The 19578-nt window shown below is 37.4% G+C and overlaps 1 protein-coding gene across 5 annotated transcripts; it reads right to left on the bottom strand.

Moving 5' to 3' along the window:
* Positions 1 to 3449: 3449 nt before the first annotated feature.
* On the bottom strand, positions 3450 to 17852 carry LOC122079788 (two-component response regulator ORR21-like). 5 transcript variants are annotated; one of them, XM_042646506.1, is made up of 7 exons: positions 17470 to 17852; positions 17045 to 17334; positions 9206 to 9358; positions 8772 to 9092; positions 8593 to 8669; positions 3890 to 4531; positions 3450 to 3737 (listed from the first exon to the last, which is right to left on the bottom strand). In XM_042646506.1, the coding sequence occupies exons 3-7, from the start codon at positions 9270 to 9272 to the stop codon at positions 3732 to 3734; spliced, it is 1113 nt and encodes a 370-aa protein (XP_042502440.1). In that variant the 5' UTR covers positions 9273 to 9358; positions 17045 to 17334; positions 17470 to 17852; the 3' UTR covers positions 3450 to 3731. The 5 variants fall into 5 exon arrangements, with proteins under 5 accessions (XP_042502440.1, XP_042502439.1, XP_042502442.1 ...); XM_042646505.1 differs by having other exon boundaries at positions 17045 to 17852; XM_042646508.1 differs by lacking the exons at positions 17045 to 17334; positions 17470 to 17852 and adding an exon at positions 14636 to 17013 and having other exon boundaries at positions 8997 to 9092.
* Positions 17853 to 19578: the final 1726 nt, after the last annotated feature.

Genomic DNA, 19578 nt, shown 5'->3' with positions numbered 1-19578 from the left:
AGTGAACACTTTCCTTGACTTGTTATTAGATCGGACGGTCAAAAATTTATCCTGGGGATTTTATGGATTTTTTTCTTCAAAAATTAATTTAAAACAAAAATAGATCTGCAGTTCTGCACACCATATTGTACTAATTCACTTGTTTTCATGGATGTATAAAATGGACTAGGAAAATAAAAAATACAAAATTTTTGGGAATGAAGTTCTTATGACTGAGATTCTGAGATTGCCTTGTTGAGAGAGAAATGAGAAGGGAATGTGTGTACATCTTGAGAGGATCATGTGTTAAGTTCCAAATCAGTTTGAGTTTTTTCTACACTTTATATAATACTCTAAAATTTATTTTGAACATGCCCAAACATAGATGGGTGTGAGAAGACCCAGTTAATCTCTTGCGCATTTGGTATCTTCACTCCCAATTGTGTCTGGGCGTGGGGAACAAGGATAGACGGAGTTCTCCTTCCTTAAAATTAAATAGATAAACCTCAAACAATGTAAGTCATACAATTGAGATAGATCATCAAAATTAGGTTTTTTGGACTTGCAGAGATTATTGATGAAACTTTTTGTCTATCAAATTCTCATAATACCATCTTATCTTCTTTATGTGGCCAAATAGGGGGCTTCTGAGAAGAGGTTTATATGACAAACACCTCTATAGATGTATTAACAATTTGTAACATTTTTTTTTTAATTGAATTTTATCTTATCCCCACAAACCCAAAAAAAAAAAAAAAAAAAATCAAAGGAAAAAAAAGTTTTTCAAAATAAGTTGAAAGTGTTTCATAAAAATAATAAATAATAAATAAATAAATGAAAGTGATAATTTAAATCTAGGGGTAAAAAAATTAAAATAATGTGAAAGTGTTTCATACAAAAATAAAAGTGATTTATCATTATATAATAATAAAAAGTTGGCCTAATCTTGCATTTTTTTTTTTTTTTTTCTTTTGTACTAGTTTAAGGACCATTGGCTAGGAATGACCCATTGAGGGGCAAGATAGGGATTCACAAAGGCACAAGGAGGCTCACTGGGTCACACTCATTGCAATACTACAACTAATTTTTCAAGAAAATGAGCGTTGGGAGAGTTGAACCAGCGACCTTTCCTAGAGTTATGCTTGAACCCAATTGCCTAGTAGCTTGCAATTGAGCTAGAAGTTCATTCCTTATCTTTTTCGAGTACATATGTAAAAAGACAAGATTTACCCTCATTGAAAAAACAAGAATGTGAATTTTGATCACCATCACTTTACCATCACTTTGTAGAGATTTCAACACTTTACCCACCTTTTTTTTAGTAGAAATAAAACAGAAAGAGTTAGTTACATAGAGTTCAAGGTTTCGAATAAAAAGTTAATATCCTTGATAAGGATTTTCCCAGCCATGGCCTTAGAGGCTATTAGTTTGATCAGAGAAACAAAAGTATTGTCATCATTTTTTACACAAAACTCAGGTATGAACAAAAATTTCTCCATTAGAATGCGGAGAGGAATGGTGGTCCAAGGGCACATCAAAGTAAAGATCAAGTGAGTCAGATTGTGAACCTGATTTTAGGTTACGTTCAAAACCTGGTCAGGCTATAATCCATTCTCAATGTAGATTATTCAAATGGATCGAAAACATGAATCCAATGTGGAATCTTCTTTCTTTCTTTCTTTCTTTCTTTCTTTCTTTTTTTTATTTTGGGTAAAAAAAAAGTGCTCCATGGTAGTACCCCCAGGCCAAAGCCCTCATATGACAAACAACGCTTTCAACCAACGAGCAATAGTGAGACTTGTCGATTAGAACTCACAACCAATCAACTAAGGCAGTGATGGAACAAGGGCTTCCTTCCATTAGGCTACTAAACTCGTTGGCAGAAATCTGAAGGCCCAAATATTTAGTAACGGTTTAGATTAGTCTAAAATAAAAAAAAAATATTAAATCAAATTCAATCACATACCCTTTGATTTGTTGGCACAGTTTCCTTCTATTTCTCGAAAATGGATGATCTGCTGCACCAGGGGATGCCACAGAGGATCGAAATCCTATATTTTTATTTTTTCAATAAGGTTCATTTTTACATAAGAGTTGCAATATTTTATTTTGCCACTTCGCAATCTCTCTAATCTAAAACTAGACATTTGAGCGTGGGATCTTAGAAGTTAGATCTATCTGTCAACAAAAGTTCCTACCAATCTGACCTACCATATGAAATATTTGCACACTCCATCCATTCCACAATAGACATGATTGCCATGAAACAACTCCCTTGAATAATTTTTATTTTTCCATGAAACTCCCTTAAATTAAGGAATTCCTCATCATATGACATATATAAGGCCCTCCTTGTCAAAGATGTGAAAGCATGACTTAAATTAACAATAATTCAAAACAATATTTCTAGAACCGAAATTAATTCAAAGTTGTATGGAATTATGCTCAAGACGTGGTTGAAAATTTATAGAGATAATTAAGGCTAACAAGGTGCTAGCTTATAAAATTCAAGGGGCTTTTGGTATAAAATCCAAAATTGCATTCTTAGGCTGGGTCTAATCCCGTACTGGATGGGTTTCATTTGTCCATTCCTAGATTAAAATTGGGATCCAAAAAAAAAATATATGTATATCTAGGATCCAATGTGAGGCACACACGGTCATCAACAAGAATGGTTTTTTTTCTTTTTTTTTTTCATATTTCACAAGAGGTGGGCCATCATTTCACCTCCCCCAGCCCCATGTCTAGGAACAGACGCCACGCAATCTGACAGGGATCTATTTCCCTATTTTTAACTACTCGACAACAAAGAGCAAATAAGGCTGAAACTCTGGTCTTACCAGTCACTAATATAAAAGGCTAAAACCCACAGTTGTTCAAAGGGTATGAATGTATGATTGGCCTGTCAATGGATGCAGCTATAATAGGGGAAGGGATTAAGTAGAGAATGAAGGCTGCTCAGAAATTATGGTTTTCTGGTATGGACATTGAATAGTCTGAAGGGATTGTGGTTGAAATTTTGGGGCAAATAGAATGGGATTGCAGGTTGCTGTAAATTGAGTGCAAAACATGGTAACCGCAACGGCGGGAAAGTTGATGTAATCAACCTACAGAATTGGCAATTCAAAATTCAACAAACAAGATGACAAGCAATGTAGAGCTAAAAAATATAGCACTGATAAACCGGGATATGACCCTTGTATTTTACTAGAAAACACCAACAAAGTTGATAACCTGCAACATATCCTGAAGAAGATAAAGTAACAATAGTGGGAGGAGAAAATTGCCGGTTTTGCAGAGAACACATGGCAGTAAAAAACCCTATGTGGAGAAGAGTGACACTCCACACATGTGGGGGTCATCTGCTCATCTTTCAATACAGTTTTGTATCACTAGAGTCGGAGAGACTCACTTCTGATTGCTAGAATGTTACAGTAAATTACTGTGAAAAATAATACAATGCAAACAAGTTTGGATAAATAATTCTATAAGTTTCATATGAAAGAAATGAATGGAAGAAGACATTAACGAATCCAAACAAAGTTTAATTAAAAAAAATTAAAAGTTTTAGACTGAAAATGTGCAATCACAATAAAATTTATACGACAGTACTTAGTCTCATAAAATATGGCATCAAATTGAATCAATAAGCGCTTATCTAGATGAAGATGAAGATGAAGTTTCTCCCAGGTTTGACCCTCTAATTCGTGCCCACTGATATTAAATTCAGTTTCTGTTCCTGCTTCATGAACTTATTTCTGCAAGCAATAAAAAGAGGAGTAATAGCATAAGTCATCCAAAATACATATATAATTAAAGCCATATTTGAAATGAATATAGCACCAGAATAACCTTATTTGAGGACTTAAGTACAGGCTAGAATAGTTAGTACATCTATTGCTGAGATTACCTCCACTGAATGATCAGGAAAATCGAAGTCTTCGAATATAGAGCCACAGTTCATCCAATTGAATAGGATATCATCTGCTTCTTCTATAACTTTATCGTCATTTTGTAGATGTCCTGGTGATTGCACCGATGGTGGTTCTTCAATAATGTTGCTAGACATTGCTGGCAACTGGTTTGCACTTGCAATGCTACTTGAAGAAACTGATGATGATTGAGTAGTTAATGTCATTTGTGACTGTTGATGAACCATTTTCAATGTTTCCAGAGAGCTGACAGAGCCAATGGCATTATCACTATAGAAAGATGGTTCATTTCTAACATTATGTGGTATCATTTGGGAAGATGAGCAGTTGATGTAATTTTTCTGATTAAAATAGGCAACAAGATCAGGCAAAGGTTGCTTCAACATTCCGGAACTGCTTGTTGGAAATGACTTTGGGTACCCAAAGTTGGGCACAGGGAAACTATCATTACTTGTTTGATATGTCATACATTCAGCTTTTCCTTGTTTTGTATTGGAAACTGGGGGTGATGGTGCTGATGAAAAGTTTACGAGTTCATCTTCTTCATCTAGTGAACTTAGACTTGGTTCATCATCAAATTCTTGTTGCTTCTCACCTGCTTTCAATGACAAACGGTACTTCTGCGTAATGGATTTCATAGAAAGGAGAAAATTGTTAGTTTCCATAATATTTTGATAAAGAAAGAAAGAAAGAAAAAATTACAGTATATTTTTTTTTGTGCAAGTTTTGCAGTATATTAACTTCATTTGATACAAGACAACGGTGCTTTTGTGGCAGCACAAAGGAAATTACTCCTTAACAGTCTACAATTTTGAGTGACTTGCTGGGCTTCTCTAGTGAAACAAACTGCTGGATGAGTAAGAAATTACGTTGAATAACCAATGTATCAAGATTTGGGCCCTAGCTCAACCACAAATGACCCATCATGTTTTAAAATTTACAATAGTCAACCATTGAATAATGATGCAAAATTTTCCAAAAAAAAATTTCGCCACAAAGACTAGTGCATTTTCATTAAAATTTACAAGATGGATAGTATGTGCAAGCCACTGGTTTAGTGCCAACTAAGCTACTACATGGCAGATATTGAGCACTGCATGGGGTGCCTTGCCTTGTGAGTTATGAAGGAACCATTAGCCTTTGATTCAAATGACTTTTAATCCATGCTCCCGCCACTGCAGGGAGGGTCATAATGCACGCAGCATTAACCCTGATTTGCAGAGGCTGTTTTTCCTGACTCCAACCCATGACCACCTTGGTCACAGTGGATCAACCTTACCGTTGCACGAAGGTCCACCCTCTAGAAGAATGGCAATCAATATAAATTTTTTATTTAAAGTTGAATTGACAAATAAGGCACCCAATCTTGTTATTCGCACTATAGAATCCTCAATGATTCCTATTTAATCTCTTTGTAATACTAGTTTCATAAAAAAGTATTAACATTTACTCTCATACATATAAATGGCAGGGTATTTGGTTGGATTTTAGTATAAACTTTAACACGACTAATCAAACCATATATTCTCTATCCAATTGCTGGAATTGCCATATCTTCTGTCTATATGGTGTTTTCCAATCAGGTCCATGTAAAACAGTTCCACGCGTAATTGTTTATATTGTAAAACATGTACTACATTGGCTCCTATAAATAACCTAATCTAAACATTTGCAAATAAGGGCGATTTGCTCATTCTAAATGTTGGATGGATAGAGGTATAGATAGTCTCCAATGCATCGGTTCTGTTGGCCTCCAAAGCAACCCCCCCCCAACTGTTGAGCAACATCACAACCCCTACTATTAACCAACATCCCATCCCTGTCAACACTTCTCCACCCTGCTGGCCTCTAACGCAACCCGCTACTGTCCGCAGCACCCCATCCCTGCTGTGTGCCAATGCTCCCACCCTACTGGCCTCCAACACTCCATCCCTGTTGTCCTCTAACAAACCAGACATCTTGCCCTTCTGTAGGTGACTAGGCCTAAATTTACAAAGCCTAGCAATTCTCCGTCGGTCCTGGTACCCCTAACCCCTCTCACTTTATCTCCACCATCGTCCAGAATACCAGCTCCCTCAAAAGGCTGCAGAACAGTAGCAAGAAGACTTTAGCGTTTGCACGAATGGAACTGCCCCTGCAGGTTCTTCGCAGTAGCCCTGGCAAAGCTTCCTAGGATGGAATACGTACCATTCTCAGAAACCTCCACCTGCTTGAACAAGTCTGCAGGCTCAGAACCCCATCCCCCCAAACTCAAACTGTCTCTCGACAGACACACCAGACCAGCCATCAGCTTCTGTACAGCCTCCAAAACCTCCAGAATTGAGAACCTATTTTCCCTACTTCGAACCTCCTCCATATGTGTATGCATGGAATTCGATGAAACTAACCCATTTTGGGTCAGATTCCCTGCCACCTGTGTGGGCCCAAACCAGCCTCTTGTCGCTCGACCAAAACTATGGTTGCCTCCCCCCTTCACAAGAATCCTATGGTTGCTTGAGACACCTCACACCCAAGGACCCCCTATGGCATCGGAAGCTCTAGAAGGTTGTCGTCTCCTATGGGACCGCATATTCTAAAAGTCATCCACGACACCTATACTGACTCCAAAACCAGAATGAAGGGAGTCTTCCTATGCCTTAACCTTTTGGTCGCATTAGCTTTCTCCGTGTCCAAATAGGAGGCATACAAGCATGGTTCAAGGACTCCGTGCATACAACCATGGTTCAAGAACTCGGCGAGATCTCGTTTTTTTCTGAAAAGGCGAGTTGTTCACACAAGCGAGGAAGAAAAACTGCAATATCTCGAGCGAGATTTCGAGATCTCGCCAAGATCTCTGTCCAATAACTCGTCTCGAACCATTTCGGTTCATCTCGGTCCATTTTTGGGCCAAACTATACTATTAAAGCCATGTTTCGACTCGAACTGGTGAGATTTCTCGCTGGTTTCGCCTCTTTTTTCCTCTAGCTCCCATTTTTTCAACTCGATATGGCCCGTCACTCATTTCAGTACTAGGAGTCTTGGTTTCTAGGATGGAGATGCAATGTCCAATTGTTTACTATGTAAGTATATCTATGTTATGTACTTTATGGCTTTATGTTTACTTGCTAGTTGTTACTTGAATGTATGTGATTCATCAATCAGCAATAGGAATTAGAAATTATGGCTTTTATTTATTCTAATTATTAAGTTGTGTCAAAATGGTGTTTGTGGAAGGTGGACTGATGAATATATCATACTAGATGAAGTGTTCGAAGACTCACCGCATACTTACATAGGTTACATTATCAAAGTACCATTTTGAGTTTGTTTTTTGCAAATCTGATGTTTCCATTGTGTTTAGAATGGCTAAAATAGGGTAAATACACATTTTCAAGGCCTACAAAGGCCATATGCCCACTGAGATCTACCAACAAATCGACCACCCGAAAAATACAAGGTTTCAGCGAGATCCAGATCTCGTTTTTTGGGATAGCGAGATGGCTGGTGAGATCGAGTTTTAAAACCTTGCATACAACACACCTCAAGGGCCTCCAATCACATACCACTTCTTGGGAGAATGTCCGTCTCTTCCTTCCACCATTATCTCAATAGATTTAATTAGCTCCTCCACGGAAACCTCCATATAGGGTTGGGCATACGACAAACTCCCCTTAGACTTCGTCCATTTGTCCCTTTTTTTTTTTTTTTTTTTTGGGGGGGGGGGACTCCAATGGTGCTCCACTACTCCCTATGATGTTCAAGGCATCTTCATTCCAAAGGTGGAACAGTAAGTTTGCGAGGTTCATCCATAATGGCATGGAGTGGAGCAAAAGCCACGTTCAGTGGGCCTATGGAGTCCATGGCCTTAACACAACAGGATTCCTCTAAACAAACCAAATAGCACCCTCAATCAATTTATATTTATCCTCTTCAGAGGAGAATTTGAAGACGAAGACCCAAGAGTCTATCAAAGAGACTTCCACTTCAGGGAGCCAGTTGGCTATCCAAACTTTTTTACTCTCCTTATCGGACCAAAGGGAGCTGCTTCAAGCTCAACCACTGCCAAACCATAGTGTTAATCTCCTCCTCTAACATAGTCGTCACCACCGAGCCCCTCACACCTAAAACTGGCCCCACAAAACTGCTCTGGAGGGAGGAAACTCATCAGCATGCAGGCTCGAACCTTAATGAGCAGAGCTCACACTCCCAACACCCAATTGCTCGCTAACACACCTCCCGCCTTCCAGAGGGAGGACTACCAACCATGCTTGAACCAGTCTTGTTCGACCCAACAGCTCCCAGAAGCATCCCCAAGGCCGGCCCCCGAAGAGCCCCACCACACCCCACCCCACGCCACCCCACACACTCACCCTCTCCCCTATCCACCCTCAAGCCATCCAGAAACTTGGGCCCATTGACACCCTTCTGTTATGTGTGAAATCCCTACGGTATATCCCAGGTCCCCTATGACCTACCACACATCATTGGAATTTCAAGAGGATTTTAGAGAAAATAATGTGTTGGTAATTCTGAATACCCTACATTTTTAAACTGGTCAAATTCTAAACCCCGCTGTCCTTTTATTCCTTAAAGAAGAAGCTTTAGATGGTTAAAATAACATGAAAGTGGCTGTTATATATATATGTGTGTGTGTGTGTGTATGTGTGTGTGTATGTGGGTCTCAACCTAAACATTATTGTACCTGCAAATGACTGGATATATGCTTTTTTTCTAGTCCTGGTTCATTCATCATCTCAAGTATTCTCTTTGGAGTAGCACCTGGATAAAGGAAAATAAATAAATAATAAAAAAAAAATCAATAATATAATAGTTAGCAAAGATGATTGAGATGTTTTGAGCTTCATGCTGGAGATCATTTACCATTAACACCTATTTCATTGACAACTCGCTCAAATTTTTTGTGAAGCTCAGTGGTCCAAACCATTCTTTTTTTATTCTGGAATAGAAAGATCTCTCTGTTGACTGAGGCTGTACACTCAATACCTTTCTGTAATGCTTCCTCAGACCACAGCGATTCCTGAACACTTCCCATATTGCACTGGTACTCAACATGTTTTTTCAAAAATACAAATTGCCAAAGCTTACCAACACTGTTAATATTTAAAGGCTTCACAAAGTAATATGAAGCCCCTTGTTCCAAACATCTCCAAGCAAGCTGCTTGCTGGTGTCGGAAGACATCACTGAAGTACAAGATATAGAACAAATTAATTCAGATATAAAATTATGTTATAAATAAAAAACTGCACAATCATGTCATTTACTTGGAAAGAGAGAAAATCTTTCGGGAACTTACTAACAACAGGAAGCTTGAACTCAGCATTTATGCTGTCAAGAAGCTCGAGTCCATTCATTTCAGGCATGTGAACCTCTGTCAGAATGACATCAAATCCTCCTCGACTACACCGAAGAACATCCAGTGCATCCAATGCCTTTTTGACAGCAAGAACTATGAATAGGAACAAAATGTGAAGAGCAAATTTGCAGTTAACCTCCAGGTCTAGATCTATTAATAAGCTATACGGTACCAATTTGCAAAAGGAACACAAATATATCAGTCCCTAAAATGTATATTGAAATTTCAAATTATAAGTGACATATGTATGCTTCTTGATCACCAACAAAATAAGTTTCTAGATAACTGCCGCTTAAAACGAGGCTGGCTGTCTACAGGGATAAATTGCATTCAGGTTCTTTGGAAGTTCAATGGATGAAATCATGCATACAGGATATTTATAATGCACAGGGGATGCTGTTTCTTAACTAGAGGTCTAATTAAGGTGATGCAGAGACCAATTACAGTTCCAAATTCTGGCCGAGAATTAGATTCGGGACCATGAGATGACAGCATACATTTAACTAAGGTTTAAGAACTCACTCTCACCCCCCATCTCACTGATCCAAAAAGGAGAGATCTGGCAAGATCTGATCTTGCCGAGATCATGTGTTTTTTCGCAGTCAACTCGGTGATTGGTCTCTGTAGAAATTTGAAAACCAGAATCAAAGAAGAGAAAGACAAAAGGAATTGGGGAGTAAGGCTTGTGCGGTTGATTGTTCGATAAATCACAATCTACCGCCAGCCACTCTCTTTATATTAATTATGAACAATTACATACTTTGAGTATGACTCTAAAGACATAATATGAGTAGGACTCTAAAGCCTATGGAACTTACTTAAACTAGAAAACTAACTCATCCTAACTCACTAAGACTAGGACTCATTCCACGATGGGGACACTCCCCTTCTCGTGGACTTATCATATTCTAACACTCCCCCTCAAGCTGGAGTATACATGTATCGAAAGAAAGACTCCAGCTTGGACCAACAATAATAGAAAATCAAATGCATCACCAATCATGAATAGTAATTGTTGACTCCAATGAACAGTAGGAACTTCAATCAACCACCATAAAATCGAAAGTGATATCAACTCAGGCACACCAACATCAGTAGCATCAGTAGATAAAAAATGTCATGTCGAAGCACTAGCAACAAACAAAGTGGACGGTAGATAATCATCAACATGCGCAGTGCTTGATCTTCAAGAGGAGGAGACTTGATCTTCAATATCTAAGGAAGACTCAATCTCCAAAAGGAAGAACCAAAAATGCAAAAATAGTAGATATCATCAACTGCAATCCAAAATACCATAGCAGCAAATAGGTAACAATGACAGATGCTCTCCTATAATTGCGGAACTTGATTTCCAATAAGGGAAGACCTGATCTTCAATATAAGGGAAGACACGATCTTCAATATATGGGAAGAACTCGATCTTCAAAGAAGGGAATCAATTCAGTCGCATAAGGAGGACAATTAATCTTCAAAATACACCATATCATGCTTTAAAAGAGGTAAAGATGGAGGGCAGTAACTTAGATCCTTAAGAGATCACCTCATCTTACGATATCACATCATTAGTGTTGCCCTTCAAAAACTAAAATTGTTACTGAATACACGAGCTAATAAATAATCTTCACTGATAAAAATCTCCAATTGATGAATTGTGTAGAGCAGATAAAAATCTCCAATCTCCCCCTCACGTATAGCATTACACGTGAACAAATAATTCCAACAAATAAAAAATCTCCAATCTCCCCCTCACGTGTAGCGTCATAAGTGAACAAATAATTCCAATAATCAACACCCCAAATAAACTCTTAACCAAGAGCATAAAATAATGTCTAATCTCCCCATCACGGCAGCAATGCTGAACAAACAATCTCCAATTACCATGGCATGCCAATGCCAGTGCCAAAAAACACTAGAAATCCCAAAGATGTGATTTGGGCCCACCAAAGCAATAAAATGGTTCATGTATATGCTCAATGGCAATTCTATAATCACTTCATGCAATCCTCAATTATGCTGAACCTGAGTCAAAATACCCAATTGGGTTTGGTATAGACCCATCCAAGTTCATAATAGGCAATAACAAAGGAGTAATAGCAGAACCGTAATTAATCAAAATACCCATGATTAAATGGCAAATTTGTAAATCTCTCGATCTTACAAGGGAGTGGCAGTACTATAAATGGGTTGAAGTCTTTGAGAGAATGGCAGGATGGTAAATAAATTGAAATTGCAAAGGGGAATGGTACTTTTGTAATAATGAAAGTTCCAAAGTGGGATGGTAATTTAGTAATAAAATGGAACTTCAATTAAAACCGCAATCCAAGGCCAAAGGGTAAACTAGAAAGGGGAAATAATCCAATGGTAATGTGTAAATAAGGGGGTAAAGGAGGGGCAAGAATAATTTCAAAATAACAAAACAAATATGGGAATGAAAGGGAGTAACATGAGTCAAGGACTAATTTTCAAAGCAACTAAAAATAGGGTAGAATTTTACCAAAAAAAGAGGGTAGATTATGGGGAGTCAATTAATAAATCAAATAAAAAGGAAAGAGAGATTTCTATTCTCACGCAACCAGCAAGACAAGGGAGAGCTTCTTCACAAAACCAGCGATTCTTCAAAACCAAGAAATTTCTGGCGGAATTTGAGTAGCAAAGTAGCAACTCAATAGCAACTAGAAAATCGATTCAGCAGCATAAGAAGATGGAACAGCTTCAACCATTGACTGTGATAAACCCAGGCAACCCTAGTTCTTGTAATCGGGAAACATAGAATGCATTATCTGAAATTATATCTGAAGGTGCAACGGCAACAATCATCCAAGCCAAAAAAACAGGTTTTCAGCAACAAAGAAAGGAGAACTAGGAGAAAGGGGAAGGAAACAGAGACCTTCGGCCACGATTCACTCTACTTCTTCCTTGCGTTGAATAGACTATGACAGTAGAGCAGCACCCATGATTCAAACCTGATTTGGGAGCAGCCATGGTACGGCTGGAATAGGGATGGAGAAAAGAAACAATTCACCAACATACCAGATCCAAAGTGCAATCAGCGAACCCTTTTCTTCTTCCTATGACAGTCGCAATAGCAGTCGATAACCTTGGAAACCGATTATAGCAGCAGCAGCAGCAGGAAACAATCAGTTTCCAATTAAAAAAATCAATCGGCCAGCAGTAGTATAAACGATAACAGAGATTTTTTTTTTTTTTTTTTCCAGCAACACTAGTCAAACACAGGTTAATCTGATTTTTTTTTTTTTTTTCTTCTTCTTCATGGCTCTGATACCATGTAGAAATTTGAGAACCAGAATCAAAGAAGAGGAAAGAAGAGAAAGACAAAGGAATTGGGGAGTAAGGCTTGTGCGGTTGATTGTTCGATAAATCACAATCTACCGCCAGCCACTCTCTTTATATTAATTATGAAACAATTACATACTTTGAGTATGATCAATTACATACTTTGAGTATGACTCTAAAGCCTATGGAACTTACTTAAACTAGAAAACTAACTCATCCTAACTCACTTAGACTATGACTCATTCCACGATGGGGACACTCCCCCTATCGTGGACTCATCAGATTCCAACAGTCTCGGTGACTCATCATCTACCCTATTTTAGGACTTCTAAACACAATGGAAACATCAGTTTTTTTAAAACCAAACTTAAAATGGTACTTTGACTTCGTACCCTATGTAAGTAGTCTCCGACTCTTTAGATCTTGGGCCGGTATGCTCTATTCAATCCACAATCAACACATGAAACACCATAATCATAAGAATTTAAAAGACATTATAGATAATAACTTAATTGACTAACAATTAACATTGATGACTGATGAGTCACATTAACATACATTGAAAATTAGAAATGACATAAGATAAGCTCCATAACAACATAAGGTCAGTATGCATCAATTATTTAAATAGAAAAATAAGAACATAAAAAAAATTTTAAAAAGAAAATTTTATTTCCCTCCAAAAATCCATAGATTAGTGATATGCATCATATATAAAAAATCCAATGTAAACCAACAAGTATTGATGATGTTTCCATAAAAAAAAAATTGGGTTTAAGAAGTTAGTGAGAAGAAAAGTAACTCCAAATGTGGATTAGGAGGTAATATTCTCTACTCTTTAAGCTCCAATGAGTGTAGGAATGGAGATCCTCAAGCAAAAGCACCAAATTCTTGCTCCCTAGTGTTTTTTCTTCAAAAAAGTAGAGAGAGAGGCGAGATTTGGCGAGATCTTGCCAAGATCGTCTTTTTTACACCTTGCCTGTGATCTCATCTCGCTAAATTAAAAAAACGAGATCTCGCCGAGATCTTAAACCATGCATTTAACTCAAATTCTCAGGTAGCCCGAGAAGGCCAATTCTAAAATCCCACAATTAATGTTTTGGCCATCTGCATTAAATGCTAAAAAACACGTCACAGGAAGTCGTTACAACATTTGCGTCTTTCCATGCTGAAATAAAAATGTAAAGAAGAAAAAGGCATACTTTGACATATGTTAAGAGAAAAAGTAAAATAATTACAGGGGGGAGAGAGAATGAATTAACATGTCCCCACAAGCACATCATCTTGCAATTAAATATGCTGTTACTGAGAAGAACGAAACAAAAACAAAATAGAGGCACTCATGTGCATCACAAAACAGGGTAGAGGAAACGTATCAGATATGATCTTAGAAGTGGAGATCTGGCAGAAAAGAGGGAAGATGATATTAGCCCTCAGGAACAAAAAATATATATATCTTATCTTCTCACCTCAGAATCCCAACAACAAAACAATAAACTAAATATATAAATAAGAAAAATAAATCATACAATCCAATACGCCAGATGAACTCTAACAAGATAAAGCAGAAGAAAATGATATTGAAGATAGTGATCGTGATCAAATGATTTTCTTAACAGTAATGAGAAGCATGGAAGAAAAAAGCAACTGTTGCATTCACAAAATCAAAAGCAGAAGGAAAAAACACGACAAAACCAATTAAGAATTAATCCTCCAACTGGACAATAAACAGACACCGAACATGGGAAGATAGATTTTGTGGATGATTTAAAATTACACGTGCAAAAACATAGATCACCCAATTTTTCCACGCCCCTGCCCCTGCCCCTGCCCCTGCCCCTGCCCCTGCCACTGCCACCACCTAACTCAGCCCTTCAGTGATAGAAAACCCCAGAAAAAGAGGACATGCAGTGTCCCTCCCACCATGGTTCCTTTGCAAGGACATATCATACAAGTTTACAACTAATGGGAAAGCCGTAAAGGATCCATAGATTTAGATCATAAAGCAAATGGGTAAGTGAATGATCTAATAACCTAAATTTTGGAAAAATTAAGCACACAATCTTCTTGGAATACCTTCATATTTGCATGTTTGGAGCAGTGTTTCAGCAATCCTAAGGCATGTGGAATTATTATCCACAAGAAGAACTCGAAGACCAAAAAATGAGACTTCAGTACTGCTCAACTGGTCAATTGAAACTTTCTCATCCATGGTTGTGGTCAAAGAGCCAAGATATTATACTGAAGCAGATATGACAGGCAGTAGAGAAGAAAAGAGCAACTAAATGTATACCACTTTGCCAGCTATGGCAAATTATAGAGAAATTATAGAGGGCTTTACAGAGAGAGAGATAATTTTGTGTTTGTCCAATATTGACCTTTGTGGGGAAAGTTCTATATAGTTGTGTATGTTTCATTCCTTGTGAATCATCTAGCTGTAATGAAATCATCATATTGAAAACATTTAATCTATACAGAATAAGGTACTTTGTGCTTGCTATGGAATCCTAATTGTAAATTAGAAACTTATTAGAAAGAAAGTTAAAATAATAAATTTTCATTTAAACCAATTGACCCATAAATCAGATGTAAAAAGAAGGTATTACCTGGCACGCTTGTTGAACTAATAATCACTTTCTCTTTTTGTTTTCCTTCCTTTTCCTCTTATCTCTATGATTAACTAATAAGATATTGTTAATTATAATCTGAGGGTAATTAGTTCATTCAAGAGTGTTTAAGCTGTGATTAGTGCATATGTTCGTAATTCACATTGACGGATGTTCATACAGAGAAGAAGATCAATGGTACTGGACCATTACTTTTTCTTTCTTTTATTCAAGTTAGAATTAGAAAGGCCTACGCTAAATTTTATTAATAGTGATTATATACTCAAGTACATTCATACTCTATTATCCTCATTAGAGAAACAATAGAGCCTATTTGGAATCAATTGAGACCTATGCCATGATTGAGTATGTTAGGTTTTGAGCTATTGAATTAATCATCAAGATGACAATAGATCTTAAGAAAATTTTGTCGATTGAGACTGTTGAACAGTACATTTGATTAAGAAGTTTGGTTCATATATGGAGAAACTGACAAAGGAAAAGTTAAATTACAACAAGATGTCACAGCCTAAGGCTCGTGGAGAAAATTTCATGACTCAATTTGATTTATGAGGGAAATAAAAAATGACTAGTCTAATGTAATCTAATTACTTAAACTACCCCCCCCCCACACACACAAAGATGATAAAATGTATTTATTTAATGGCTTGAATTGAAATTCTCCAAAATTATAAAAACAACCAATTTGGAATATATATGAATTTGTTTTAAAAAAAAAAAGGTAAATAGTGTTTAGAAGGAAAGAATTCAGGTCTACTGACAGTAGGTCATGGAGCTAACACCTCCAAGGAAAACATGCTAAAGTGTTAAGTTTGAAATCCCAAATACAGCTAGGGTACAATTATTTTCTTATTTAGCTGTAACACTTATGGGAAGCATTTAAACTGCATATGCTCTTGAGTTTCCCAATATAGCATGACAATGCCAAACAGTTTCCCCAATATAACATACCAAATGGTTATCTAAGCGAAAGTGGTACATATTTTACTTTTAAAAGAAAATCATCCTATTCTAGTCATCTTCTCAATTATTTTTACCGAGAAAACCTTCCTCTAGTTCACGACATATTAGACTAGAAATTTTTATTTCGGAAATAGAATAATAAAAAGTTTTAAGGAGGGATTACATTATCTCTTTGCTCAGCATATCAAAATTTTCATCTTTAACTCCAGAACTTCAGGACCAAGGCAGTTCTTAGAAATTTTATCATCATTAAAAAAATAGCTACTCTACTATCCTCCTTGGGGATATGGCATATAGTAATTTGAGCGTATCATAAAATATTAGATAGTTTGTAAATTTTGTGATTTATTTACTCATTCTTACTTGATATAGTGTCCTAGTTCTGTACCAAGTAGATCTATCAGATTGGCGATATTTTGGGATTTTAAGGAAGAAAATTAATACCATCATGATATTGAAATAAGGTCGAGAAGAATTTTATCAAATAGAAGAAACAAAAGAGGACGAGGACTGAGTTTATAAGTTTTAGAGGGGGAAGATCAATCTTCATCAAGAAGATTAAAACTCTCAATGGACTGAACTATCTTAGTAGTGGTATCCCTTGCTTCCATGTGTTTTCTTTGGTCATTACCCCTGAGACTTCCTTCCTCTTTCTCTACCGACGTGTTTGATTTACCCTTCTTATCTTTGATTTGGTAACTCAAAACAGAGGGATAATGGACATATTAATATACTTTCTATTTTACAATTAACAGACCATTTTAGTATCGACTTTGTTATTTTGAAACCAGAACACATACAACGAACTAGACTAGCATAATCAACAGAGACCAAATCAATTAAAACCATATTAAACGAGAACAAAGCAACCTAAATAAAGGATGAAATTACAAACCCGGAGCATTTTAGCAGCCTCGCATACAACAGGGGAGAGGTTGACATGGAGAGAGATGGGAGACGAGGTACAGACAATCGGCAACGGCTTTTCGAATTCAAAGACAAAGATCTCAGCCTCGGAGAAGGCCCATCGTCAAAACGAAACCTCGCACTTCCAGGACCGTAGCTCGTCGACATTCCTTCCTCTTTTCTCGTCGACATTCCTTCCTCTTTTTCTCTCGCCCACCACTTGTTCTCTCTGTCTCTACGGAAGGTTGTGTCTCATTCTTTACATTTGAACTTCTTGTGCTGTGATTGCGAACGAAAGCAGAGAGAAATAGTGTGTGTGTGAGAGAGAGAGAGAGAGAGTTCAGTCTTTCGGTTGAAATAACCACCAACACCATTGAACTAGTGAGCTTTTTCAAAGCAATGTGAGGGGCCAACCTAATCTTCTCCTTCCTTCTCGTTGTTCTCGAATGCTATCGAGTCTCGGCCTCCGATTTCTCTCTCATCCTACAACTTCTCCTTCTCCTTGTAACCGACGACGACGACGGCTGCTGCTGCTCTTCACCATCTTCCGTCGACGACCCCTTTCTCTTACATACTACTCCTCCGCTCCTGAAAAGGCGAAACCCTAACTAGCTAACCTTTTTTCAGAGAAGACCTTGCGGTTCCTTGGGTTCAGATTTGCCGAATTAGTTTCACAACGATGTGAATCTCTTCCTCTCTATTCTTTAATTCTTAAATCTCGGTCTGTGTATGTTCGTTATTCTGCCTGCAAGTGTTTCTGTTTGTCGTCTTCTTCCTCCTCTTCTTTCTCTCTCTCTCTCTCGCAATTAGTTCTCGCTATCGATATCGGTATCGGTCTCTGTCGATCCGAATCTGTATCGGAGAGGATCGATATTTATCGATCCTTTTTACCCTCGTTTTAACCCTCTGCTTTTCAGAAAAGTACGTTTTATTTTTTCTTTTTCACCTGAAACGATACGGTCCTTATGGATAATCAATTCAACTCGATCAAGGATCGGAAGTCAATCTCAACTGATTCTAATACTACGACCGATACAATACCGATATTTGCTATTATATCGAGAAAAGCACAAAATCCTCACCACGGGAAAGAAAGCAGAATTTTTTTTTTTTTAAACCAAATATTATCTGGACTGGGAAAACCCCTAAAGTATAATTAAATAATACAAGGGGGACATAACTCGCCTTACCCTAACCCAAAATAATAGAGGCACTCGTACTCTCAAAACACCACCAAACAATCCAAAGGAAAAATTACATTCTAAAAATTGGCCACCAAACTTTACATTCTAAAAATTGGCCACCAAACTTTACATTCCCTGACGATTAGGTTAAGATCTCTAGGAAGAGTTTGATCACCGAGAAAAATAGATCATATAGTTGAAGTACACACCAAGTTCGCTAATCAATCTGCCGCTCTGTTACTTTTTCAACAAAAAGAAAAATATTTGAATTCTAAGAAAGTCACATAGAGTCATAACTTCCTCAGACCAATACCAACAATTCCATAGCTCAGATACCCTGTTAGATACTGAATTCACGATTAAGATAGAATCAGAGTTAATAGAAAAATCTGAGATACCCATATCCATATATAACCTTAACCCATCCCTCAAGACAATCAGCTCAACCACATAATTAGAACAAACATCATAGGAACTAGAGAAAACCGCAAGCACCTTGCTTTCTTTATTTATGATGATACATCCCCCCTCCATTAATACCAGGGTTTCATTTGCTAGCTCCATCCACATTCAACTTGATTGATGTCACATGGGGAAGCCAAAATATGAGAATTTGAGCTCTTAGCCTTGCAACAATGAGATTGATATTAAACACCTGCAAAATAATATTCTCCCTCGTAGACGGACACTTTCTAAAATTAGATGGAAGAGTGATCTCATGCAGCCATTTTCTCAGTCTTTCTATAATCAGTTAAGCCGTGCAAGCACTCTCCCCATGCCTACGGTTGTTCTTCTCTCGCCACAACTCCCAAACTATCAGTAAAGGTAACAATCATTTAATGAAATCACAAGCACCCTGCCTTAGATTGCCAAAATGAAATTATGCTCCTAATGTCATGGGTTGGAATAAAATCTACATCCAACAATCTTCCATAAATAATCTCATACCTTTTTAACTGTCCCACCTGTCATTAAACAATGAGTAGTCGATTCTCTCAGAGGGCTCTTGCAACAAAGACATTTGGAAACTAAGGGGATACCAATATTCATCAATGAATCATCAGTTGAGATCTTACCATTGAGAATTGGCCAAAAAAATAAACAAATCTTAGATAGAAGGGAGAGATTCCACAACCATTTAGAGTACGAGGTCGTAGTGAAGTGAGAGCGAACCACACTCCAAGCTGACTTGGTAGAAAACCTTCCATCAAGAGATGGCATCCACACCAATCAGTCCCCTCTAGCAGATAATCTAACATTGCAAATGAAAATATTTTCCCTAATATCTTGGGAATCAATTACATCTAGTACATCTTGATTCCAACCACCTTCAACATTA

The sequence above is a fragment of the Macadamia integrifolia genome, chromosome 5 (genome assembly GCF_013358625.1).
Source record: "Macadamia integrifolia cultivar HAES 741 chromosome 5, SCU_Mint_v3, whole genome shotgun sequence".
Classification (NCBI taxonomy): domain Eukaryota; kingdom Viridiplantae; phylum Streptophyta; class Magnoliopsida; order Proteales; family Proteaceae; genus Macadamia; species Macadamia integrifolia.
Note: the sequence above shows the minus strand (reverse complement) of the source record. Positions and strands in the feature narration are given on the sequence as shown.

Coding starts and splice junctions, on each gene's coding strand:
- LOC122079788 (XM_042646504.1), bottom strand. CDS start 14,771: ATGGATGAGAAAGTTTCAATTGACCAGTTGAGCAGTACTGAAGTCTCA. Junction 9,359..14,635: donor CCAAACATGCAAATATGAAG/GTATTCCAAGAA, acceptor TCCTATTCATAG/TTCTTGCTGTCAAAAAGGCA. Junction 9,093..9,205: donor GTTCAAGCTTCCTGTTGTTA/GTAAGTTCCCGA, acceptor CTTGTACTTCAG/TGATGTCTTCCGACACCAGC.